This window comes from Osmia bicornis, chromosome 9, assembly GCF_907164935.1.
Source record: "Osmia bicornis bicornis chromosome 9, iOsmBic2.1, whole genome shotgun sequence".
In the NCBI taxonomy this organism is placed as follows: Eukaryota; Metazoa; Arthropoda; class Insecta; order Hymenoptera; family Megachilidae; genus Osmia; species Osmia bicornis.
The window spans coordinates 10,178,844-10,190,478 of record NC_060224.1 but is presented as its reverse complement, the minus strand read 5'-3'; the positions used below and the strand labels follow the sequence as shown (position 1 = coordinate 10,190,478).

The 11,635-nt window shown below is 39.9% G+C and overlaps 1 protein-coding gene across 1 annotated transcript; it reads right to left on the bottom strand.

The window, feature by feature from the left end:
* Positions 1-1,306: 1,306 nt before the first annotated feature.
* On the bottom strand, positions 1,307-1,971 carry LOC114881469 (probable inactive protein kinase DDB_G0270444). Its single transcript, XM_029198276.2, has 2 exons — positions 1,501-1,971; positions 1,307-1,390 (listed from the first exon to the last, which is right to left on the bottom strand). Exons 1-2 carry the CDS (start codon positions 1,969-1,971, stop codon positions 1,307-1,309), a joined length of 555 nt encoding a protein of 184 aa, XP_029054109.2.
* Positions 1,972-11,635: the final 9,664 nt, after the last annotated feature.

Below are 11,635 nucleotides of genomic sequence, written 5' to 3'. Positions count from 1 at the left end.
TACTTACTAATAACTTGCTATATGACTGTAAATAGTATAAGAAATATTAAAAATTAATTTTAAACAAATTTCTTTACATATAGTTATTGTTTCACAATGCAGTCATTTTGACTGCTTTGGGGCAATATAGGTATATACTAAGTTTCAGTCTTTCTAGTGTTAAAAATTATTTTATTTCACACTTTTTAGTCTGAGTCCGGTCCGACCTGTCTATATTTCGTTTCGTACCATGTAACCCGTATATATAGAAATTACAAATGAAGTTCTTGTTATAAATGTTTTTAGCTTATATTTTCTTCTCTTTTTTGTTTTTCTCTTTAGGTTTACTCCTTTCCCTGTTATGCTCATTTGTATTTGGCGGTTCCAGTCATGCGCACTCACGCGAGTTTTACGATGTATTACTACGCGGGTAGTTACGCACTATCCCCACCCCTGCTTTTACTGTTTCTTATGCCATTCATGGTTTACATAATTGCGTTTTATAGAATGACTGTATTCTGTGTTTGCATCACGTCGTGCTCGTGTCATAGTTTTATTGTTTGCCTCATTTTATTTTCAATTACCTGTTTCGTTTCTTCGTGTGTTTTCTTAATAAACCTACATTGTTTTTAGTGACCTAAGATTTTTTTTTTCCTTGTGTAAGGTGTACAAGAGTAATTTATTATACGTCTCCTATCTATGCCAATACTACTATGAATGCGTTTTCTATTTTCCATTCCTACACCCGCTTTTCTATCTTATTTTGTTTTCTTCTTTCTTTTAAGATTATGTTTATTCTCCTTTCTACCAATTTCCTTTATTATATTTCAGCTTCATTTAATTCATTTATTTTCTATTGTCGACAAGCCAGCTATTTCTGTTTTAGTTTTTCTTTCCTATAATAAGATTATTTTCTGGCTTGTTCTCCACTAATGGGATACAGTACTGTACGCGTCCACTAAGTTGAGACTCCTAAGGAATCGGGTCTGATTGGTCGAAGCTAGATGGGCCAGGCTATGCACGCACACTTATACAGTTGAGCCACACGCATTCTCGCTATTCGCTTCCTAGGTTACAACTACTAGTGTGTCGCGTGACAGAGAAAAAGAACGGTACGTGTCGAAATGAAGTGAGACGAAGCGAAGCAGCTCTTGCATTGGCGTAGATGTTGGCTCTTGGTTTAAATCGTCGCTGAGTGTCTACCTATTAACATATTAACATCATATTTTAGTAATTAATATAAAACATTAACATTAACATTAATAATGAAATAACTTTCACATTTTCTTACTTTATAACTCTTCTACAATTTTGTTGTTGTTAATTCTTAGTGCTCTTGCCGTTCCTCTTGTTGTTCCTCTTGCCGTTCCTCTTGTTGTTCCTCTTGCTGTTCCTTTTGCTGTTCCTCTTGCTGCATATGAATACATTGTAATTATATATTTTATCTTGCATAAATGCAAATATTTTATTCAATACGGAACGAACTAATTTTTAAATTATTTTACCTTATTAATCTTGAACACTGCTGCTGCTGCTGCTGCTATTGGTTTCACTATCACTGCTTTCATTGCTGCAACTGCTAGCATTTATTGCATGTGTATCAGCAATTTCCTCCATTATTGTTTCCATGGCGTTGTCTGTTTGGACGTATTGGTCTTCAATTTTCTTTATATGTTTGCAGAATCCTGCCCAGTCTTCTGTTGTCACATCATTAATTGCAGTTTCGGTTAATTTTAACAATTCGGTGGCTGTCAGTGTCGATGTATTATTCTCCCGAATAATCCTTTTGACCTTAGCCCATGCCAATTCTATGGGATTCAACTCGCACATATAAGGTGGCAATCTAAGGACATTATGTCCATGCCTTTTAAATAATTCGTCCACCCTATAAGTTTTGTCTAGACTTTTATTAAGTTGTATTAATTCCACCAGTTGATATTTTTTCATCGTGGCTCTGTGCTGGATATTATTTTCTTGTAACCACTTTATCATGTCGGATTTTTTTTCCGTACGCGGTCGGTGGTTTATTTATTTGTACAGTGTGGTACGGAGCATTATCCATTACAATCACTGATTGAGAGGGGATATTGGGTAACAATTTTTCGCTTACCCACTTCTCAAAATTGAGGGCATTCATCTGCCCGTGGTAGTCCCCCGTTGTACTGCGCGCTTTAAAAATCAAGGCAGCACCTTTAACAAATCCTCCTTCGCCACCCGCGTGAACAATTATGTAACGGTGGGAAGAACTGTTGTTTTGTAACACCCCAATTTCTTCACTGCTTTGCCAGCATTTGCTGAAGGATAAAGTGTTATCCACCCAAGTTTCGTCTAAATAAATAACATTCTTTCCTTGTCTCCTGTACGAATCAATCGCTTTTAAATATTTGTCGCGCCATGCAACAATATTTGATTTTTCTACTAAAATCTTCCTCACGTTTGTACATTTTTTCCATCTATATCCCATTTTATGTAGCAGTCGTTGCAATGTGCGAAGTTTCCATGGAAACGGAAGTTGTTCCCGTATAGCGGCCAGCAGTTTCGGGCAAGTTGGAATTATCTTTTTTGCATAAAAATCGTGGATAATGCTCCGGATTATCAATTTCTCATCGTCGGTACAGTTAAACGTTCCCACAGTGCGAAGCCTTTTGTTTTGCGATGACGATGAGGATGATGCACTTTCACCTTTAATACGAAACAAAGTTGCGCGTGACACACCGGTATAATTGCAGGCTCTTGCTGCAGATTGGCGAATACCGAAACACAGCTGTTTATTGCGAGCCTCTTCATCGCACTTCTCGGCAATTCTCTTAATTAATTTGCGAGCCTCGCTTCGCACTGTTTGTCCTTTCTTCCGATTTTCCATAATGATTCTACTTATTTAATTTCTAATAACTAATAACTATAGAATAAAAAATACACACAAAACACTATATAAAAGTAGAAAATGACTAATAACTATAGAATAAAAAAACACGCAAAATATTATATAAAAATAGAACATGACTAATAACTATAGAATAAAAAAACACGCAAAATATTATATAAAAATAGAAAATGACTAATAACTATAGAATAAAAAAACACACAAGATATTATATAAAAATAGAAAATGACTAATAACTATAGAATAAAAAAACACACAAGATATTATATAAAAATAGGAAATAACTAATAACTATAGAATAAAAAAACACGCAAAATACTATAAATATTAAGAAAAAAATAAAACACAACTAACACGAAAGAAAAAACCAAAAAAAGAAATTAAATAGCTAGAAACACTTTGAGAAATTGTATGATGTGGACACTCGGAACGCTTTGAGAAAACTGTTTGGAAAAAATTCCAATACAGGAAAATTAACTGCATAGCCAAATTACCTGCGTAGCCGTTTACCTGCAAATTATTACTCCCTCAATAAAACATCTGGCAATCAGATGTTCATTACTGACCTTACATCAGTAAACATACCTGAAAATTGTTGGGGTATGCAGGAAAATACATTGCAAGTCATAATTATTTCAAACATTTATATTTTTAAATCGCGTAAATACATTTCAAAACCTACATAACAACACAATGCTTTCATTTCTTCGGGTATACATCATGTCATATTATAAATTGTATATTAATCATGTATATTATGGATATTTTTCGTGGCAATACATACATTTTATTACAATCGCCTAACAAGTGTCAAAATGCTACGACTATGTCAAGTTATGTCAAGCTGTGCCACGTGCCGAGGCTATACGAGGGTTCGAGGTGGGGATTAGGCGGAGCGAGTTACGCCTAGAGTCTCAACTTAGCGGACGCGTACAGTACTTATTGTTAGTTATATACATACTTATTTATTTATTTACAAGTTTACACTACAGTATATATACAATAACGTCTACTATCGTACCTTACCCCTTGTTCAATATTTTACCCTAGCTTACTTATCTTTTCCTAGTACTAGGTTTTTGGCAGATTTTGGTATCGCTATTCTTCCCCTATTATTTTAGCCTATTCTTGACTTATTTACTATATCATATCATATACATTATTCTTATTAATCCTGTTCTTGTTGCCACTTTCTTTCTCCTTTATTCTTTTTGTTGTCTTACTTACTTCTTTTAACATATTTGTGTTCCCTTTAGCTAATGGCAGAAATCATAACCTGTCGGTTATTTCACTTAATTTTTAGACTTATTTATTACTCAGATTTCATTTAAACTACTCAGTCTCTACTAGTTTTATTTCTCGTTCATTTAATAACAATATCATTATTACTATATCAACATTGCATATATAATGTAATATACTGATCCATTCTCGCAGATCATTGTACATTTAGTAACAATATCATTATTACTACATCTACACTAGATATAATGTGATTTAGTGCTTCCTTCCTACAGATCAATGTACATTTAATAACAATACCATTATTACAATATCTGCATTACAAATGTAATCTACATTTAATAACAAGATCATTATTATTATATCCACATACGATACAATGTGGTGTACTGATTCATTCCTTCAGATCAGTGTACATTTAATGACAATATCATTATTACTATAACTATACTGGATATAATGTAATATACTGATCCACTCCCACAGATCAGTGCACATTTAATAACAATATGATTATTACTATATCTACTTTAGATGTGTAATATGCATTTAATAACAAAATCATTATTGCTATATCTACATTCGATATAATGTGCTATACTGACCCATTCCCGGAGATGATGTACATTTAATAACTATATCATTATTACTATATCTGCGATTGATAATTAATATACATTTAATAACAATATCGTTATTACTGTATCTGCATTTGATATGTAATATACATTTAATAACAGTATCATTATTACTACATCTGTATTAGAGATGTAATATACATTAATAATAATGTCATTATTACTGTATCTACATTAGGTATAATGTAATATACTGATCTGTTCCCACAGAACAATGTTCATTTATTAACAATATCATTATTACTTGTAACCGTACATTCGTACAGTTACATAGTATAAAACAAGTAGTATAGATTTTTCTTGGGAGATCGGAACTATAGCGATGGTATGTGCTATCCCTACTTATTTTTCTAAGTGGAGCGCGTGCGCGGATCCCCTCCTTCGAACGCCGGATCGAAGGAGCTCAGTGTCGATCCATCGATCGACACTCTGGTCCCAAACGACAAGCAGAACGGACGCTTTCACCTACGGCTCTCTTCCAAGAGACAACCGTCTAAAGATTGCGATCCAGCAAGTCGTGACTAGAGCCCGAGCTTGGACACCTCCCTTTCATTAAGTAGTGGCCTTCTATCTTGGGACTCAGCACCCTCGAAAGATCGCCCTACACAGGCATATCCAAGACGACGTTGACTCCTAGGGAAACCTAGTCGAGCCATCCCCGTTTTGCTTGTGTTCTGGCAATTTTACATTGCAATTTGGAGGGCCGTGATCTCGCTCTTGGCAGTCTTTATTTCTTCCTTGAGCACGCTTCGTACTCCAGGAAGAACGTTGACGGATTCCGGCAAATCCACGGTTATCGGATTCTCTTAAATACACGTATTTCAGTCTGCAAAGGAGTCGAGGGTCGGGACTTAGTGCGCGACTTTCTCATCCTTTGATTGTGACTGAAATCGTGAAGTCAGTGCCCCTGTCGATCTGAGGTTCGCAGGTGAAAACCTCGCTGAACCGGAAGTATCCTCGGAATCCACTGGCTCGCCATTCTGCGATTTAAGAGACGCGTAAAAGTTAATATTTCGCTGCACGGTTAATAAATTCAAACGTTCCTCTCTTGCCTACGCGCTCCACGATCACGCGACCTTCGTGCGTCGTGATTTCGGTACATGTTTCCGAAACAAATCGAGCGAACAATAACTCGTCCTTGGCGAAAGACGTTTGAATCGTAGACGACCAACGAAATTTTGTAACCGTTGTGTATATATTACTTTTCGCATTCCGAGCAGGGTCACGATTTTGCGTTCGGATACTTTGCGTTATTCTTTTCATATATTTTCTCATATTTCTTAAAATGCGTTATTCAACCAGTCATTTTTCCGTATAAATGAAGACTGAGTTTTTTTGAGTCGCGTTAAAGTCGCTTGACTGGTTGAATAACGCATTTAAATCTCACGGAATAATTATATTTTCTTATATTACTTTATATTCTATTATAATTATTCCGTGAGATTTAAATGCGTTATTCAACCAGTCATTTTTCCGTATTAAAAGAAGACTGAGTTTTTTGAGTCGCGTTAAAGTCGCTCGACTGGTTGAAATCTTTTCTTTTGCGTTACCATTTTTTTTTTATTACACTTTCGATTCGTGTGAATCCGATCTGCGTGCTTATTGACGATCAATCTAGTCAAGTTCGTTGTATATTATATTTACATAATCTGCGCGTCTATTGAACATCTATTAGATGAGAATTGCGTTCCGTTGATTGTTGAACGCGTAAACTGCCATAATATTTGCGGTGCTACTACCATTCTGTGATCGGCTATTTTGCCATACTTCAATCACCATCTTTCTGAATAAATCGATATTTTCTTTTTTACACCGCAAAACTACGTCTCGTTACTGACTTCACCGTTCCTTCTGCCTTCGCGAACGCGCAGCGAACGCGAACCACTCCTTGAGACGCGTAGGGGAAATCGTACGCCCGTACTACTCGCGGTATCTTCTCCTTCGCATAAGTAGCGAAAGACCTAAACGTTACATTTGGCGCCCAACTAAGGGGCAGAATACGGTGACCAGTAATTTAGTAAAATGCCAAAAGAGACGCGGGCGAACACGCGCAAGCAACAAGATGCGTCACGGGACGAATCATTAGATTCGGACGACAGAACGGACCAAACAATTAGCTCTGCGCTATTCGGAGGCTCGCGAATTCAGAGATCACCGTATTGTGACAGCTACATTACCCGATAAAACAAGGGATAATCCGCCGGCAACTGCTCCATCTAAAACAGGGGAAACGGGCGCGACATTAGATAGTATTTCCAACTTACTTATCGGCCTCACCGAAAAACAAGACAGGCAAGAGGCAAAATTAGCCCAATTAGAGAAAACCTTGTCTGAGCGGATTGATTCACAGATTAGACAACAAGGGGAAGAGTTATTCCAATCTTTAACTCAGATTCGAACAGAGGTCCGGGAAGACATCCTAGGTTTCCAAACCAGATTAGCAGAGTTGAACGTGGCGAGTCAACAAGCCACGAGCGCGAATAATACGCATCGCGACGCATTCTTTCAACCGGTTCTCGTGTTGAATCTCGTTCCCCATCAGAAAGACCGTTTCGGGTGAAACCTCAACTTCCATCGTTTGAGGGCACCTCAAAAGAACGTCCTCCCAAATTTCTTCGGGAATTAGAACGTTTGTTAGAATTTCACGCGTTCAGGAGGATGAAATGGCGACTTATAATCGATCAAGCCCTCAAAGGAGTGGCAAGCGATTGGTGGGATTTAGTTTCGGGAGAGATTCGCACCTGGGATGATTTTGCGTGCGGATTCCTGTCCCAATTTTGGAGCACGACTGTGCAACGTAAAAACCGAACTAACCTGGAAACGGGTTATTATCGGGATGACTCGGGAATAACGAGAGTCACGTATGCCATGCGTTAATTGGGGATGCGAGGGACCTGACACCGCGCCGAGCGACTATGAATCGTCCAAGTATTGGCTCGACATTTCACCCAAGCAGTCCACGATTCGGTAACCGCGCAGAACATCACGACAGTCGATGCTTTTCTTACACTACTCGACCGATGGGACAACGGAGGAACAGTCAACCGATCGCGTGCCCAACCACACGAATGGCAACGATTTGACCGAGTAAGACCACCAATTGCTCAGCAAAATAATGCTCAGCAGAACATCGCTCCGAGAAATCCGATGTAATGGAAACAGGGGATTTCCCCAACGCGACAACTCCGGACCCAGGAAGGGCCACGAGACCAACCAAGGCAACCACCAATGGCTCAAGACACTCGACCAGGACGGGATCAGACACCAGTAAGGTCAGAATTTCTGAGGTGACTCCCGAAATTCAACCGGAAGTCACCGAGCAACCCGATGAAATCTCGGAAGAATCGGGAAACGAACAATGAGCGTTCCTGTAAATGAACTGGACTCCTCCCCGACGAAAGTTCAAGGAACCTCCTCTAAAACAGAGAAGGGAAAATCACCACATTGTTCCCAGATCTGCGTGAAGAACTAGCAGCAAGCGACCCCGGCGTGAAGAAAGACCATAAAATCGGCACTGGTCAAAGCCCTGAGTGAAAATCTTCATTCAGGATATCCCAGTGAATGCACTCGTGGACACCGGTAGTATGGTTACGGTAATGTCGGAAGCATGGTTCGATCAACATCTGTTCCAATTAAATAAATGTCCATCATTACCGATCAGCAGCAGCTTTGTCATAGGAGCAACAGGATCGAATCGGCTCGCCTCAAGAAGCAGATCCTGGCCACGATCCGATTTAAAAACACCCAATTCCTTGTTCCCATGATTATTGTTCCAAATTTAATCCATGATGTCATCCTTGGAATCGACACATTAAGAGCTATAAAATCCAAAATTGACCTTGAAGAAGATCTGTTGAAGGTTATCATCAGAGAAAAAGAAGAGCAAATCACAATGACTCCGTGTGATGAAGACGAAGCACCCAATCTTGACGTCAATCGACTAACAAGTCCACAAACAATTGCGCAATCTGATGCGATATCAATCAGAGAAAGGATAAGGCAGAAAATCGCCTCTTGCAATATTCCAACAATGCAACAGGAACAATTGGTGGACGTGTTAGCAAAACACCCTGACATCTGGAGAGAGAATCCAGGCCGCGTTGGATGCTATCAACATGAAATTAATCGTCAACGAGGATGTACCCTTTGTACAACGAACGTATCCAATTCCGATGAAATACCTTGAACACGCGGATGAAGAAATCAAGAGATGCTCGAATATAACATCATTCAGCCTTCTAACAGTCCGTACATTAATCCGCTGGTTCCGGTTATTAAGAAAAACGGAAGCATCAGACTGTGTTTGGATGCGCGCATGCTGAATCGAACATTGCTGGGTGATCATGAAATGTCAGAGACAATCGACGCGATATCCAACGTTTTCCAAAAATCGCGTATGTATCAAGTATTGACTTGATCAATAGTTTTGGCAGGTTCCTCTCACCCCCATTCGCGCAAATACACAGCCTTTTATACCGCGGCCAATGTTACGAGTTCGTAGTCACTCCGTTTGGCTTGAAAACAAGTAGCGCGAGTCTCGTTCGTGCCCTAAGATTGGTATTGGTAGGAATGGAGTCGTTTATCATAAAGTTTATCGATGTATCTTGTGTGTTTCATCCTCTTTTGACGAGCATGTCAAACATCTGGCAAGATTGTGTAAGCGTCTTCATGAACACAACCTCACTATCAACCTCGACAAATGTCAGTTTCTAGCTCGTGAAACCACGTTTCTTGGACACATATTATCCGCAGATGGAATCCGACAGGACCCACAAAAGCTCTCGTGCATTCGAGACTTTCCACCGCCTCGTAATGTTAAACAGCTTCGTGGTTTTCTGGGATTGATAAATTTTTTAGCAAATTTGCTGAACACCACGCGGAAATAATTACACCCCTATTAGGACTATTAAAGAAAGGCGCTCGATGGGAATGGTCACAAAAAATGGAAGAAGCTTTTCAACAAGCTAAAGAGGTATTTTGCGAAACAGTAGTTCTCAATTTCCCGATCCAAAACGCGATTATTACTTATCGACAGATGCTAGTTTCTCTGCTCTGGGAGCTGTTTTGGCTCAGAAAGATGACCAGGGCAATCTTAGACCGATCTCATTCGCTAGTAGGACTTTAAAAGGTGCTGAATTAGCGTATTTTACAACAGAGAAAGAATTACTCGCGATTGTTTGGGCATTAAATAAATTTAAGACCTATTTATACGGGGCACACATCATCTTGACTACCGATCATCATGCTCTGACTTTTTTGATGAGCAGTCGTTTCCTAAACCAACGTCTCACGCGATGGATTCTATCGATACAAGACTATTCTATGGAAGTCCAACATTGTCCTGGAAAGGACAATATCCCGGCCGATTGTATGAGCAGATTAGATCAATCAGCTCCGGATACAGAATCACGCCACGAAAAACGAATTCCGATTTTGGCCGCTTTGGCCAGGGATTTGTCTAAAGAATTGTTAGAATTCTTTAACAACATACCAGCGTTTCAGGCGAAAGATCCGAAGCTTGCTCAAATCATACGAATGGTCAATGAAAACTCCGACAAAGTCCTCGAAAAATACCGCATCGCGAATGGAATTTTATTTCATAAAAATCGTACGCAAAAATGGAACTGCGTCGTTCCAAGTAATAAAATCGTTGTTGATTCGAGAGATACATGAAGTCTATGCCATCCTGGCAGCGACAAGTGTATCAAATTAATCTCTGAAAGATTCTATTTTCCAAAATTAGCGAGAACCATCCGTAAATACATCTCCACGTGTGACCACTGTCAACGGGTAAAAATCCCTACACAGGCAATTCACGCGGATATGCAGACATTATTCCACACGCTCCGTTAGAATTGGTTTCCCTTGATTTTTATGGACCCTTGCCGACCGCGAGAGGGGGGTATAAATATCTGGCGGTGTTTGAAGACGTATTCACAAAATATGTCAAATTATACCCGCTACGGCGAGCAACAGCGAATGCGACAATCAATCGGATAGTAAAAGAATTAATCCCGGAGTGCGGAAAGCCGCATCGTATAATAACGGAGCATGGGACGCAATTCACATCAAAACGGTGGGGGGACGCGTTAAAAGAGTTAGAAATTCGACACACGCTATCGTCAATAAGGCACCCCCAAAGTAACCCCGTAGAAAGGGTGAACCGCGAGATAGGGCGCATGTTTCGAACGTTAATTAAAAACAAACATTCCACCTGGTTAAAATGGGTAAAAACGATCGAGACGTGTTGCAACGAATTGCACCACGACAGTACGGGATCCACCTCCGTTTGAATTAATGAAGAAGAAGGCCGCCCAATCGACCATGGAAAAAATTGGTTCGCCACTGACCCCATACCAGATGACCAGGGGGACTCACCACCATACCAAGCTACACTCGCTCGTGGCAAGATTGACAAAAAAGCTGCGAAACGAATGGAACGCGCAAATCGCGGACGCGTCGCATATCCGTTCAAAGAAATGACCTCGTACTCATCAGGCAAACCCGTATCCGATGCCGGCTGATCGAGAAATCGCAAAATTCTTCCATCTGTTTGCAAGGGCCCTATAAAATCACAAAAATCAAAGGCCCGCAACATATGAACTGCGTCACCCGGAAACCGGGAGAGGTAAGGGCACATTCCACGCCTCAAACTTGCGACCATACCGGCATCCCTTCCGAGAGGCGGCAGGCACCTTAATAAATCAATCCTAGAAAGAAAGGGGAGAGGATCGATCTTGCCTGATGACTGCGGCAGTAGATCAAGGATCGAATATCCTAAAGAGTGGGGAGAGGCCCCCCCTTATATAAATCACGCGTCAGCACCATCGATCAGTCTCGAGTCGATCATCATGGCAGCAATACCAGAAACAGAAAAGCACAGCAGGTCGAA

Bases quoted from the DNA above. Each gene is read 5' to 3' on its own strand.
- LOC114881469 (XM_029198276.2), bottom strand. From the start codon at position 1,971: ATGATAAAGTGGTTACAAGAAAATAATATCCAGCACAGAGCCACGATG. The intron at 1,391-1,500 runs GTTCAAGATTAA...ATTCATATGCAG, and splicing joins GCAGCAGCAGCAGCAGCAGT to CAAGAGGAACAGCAAAAGGA.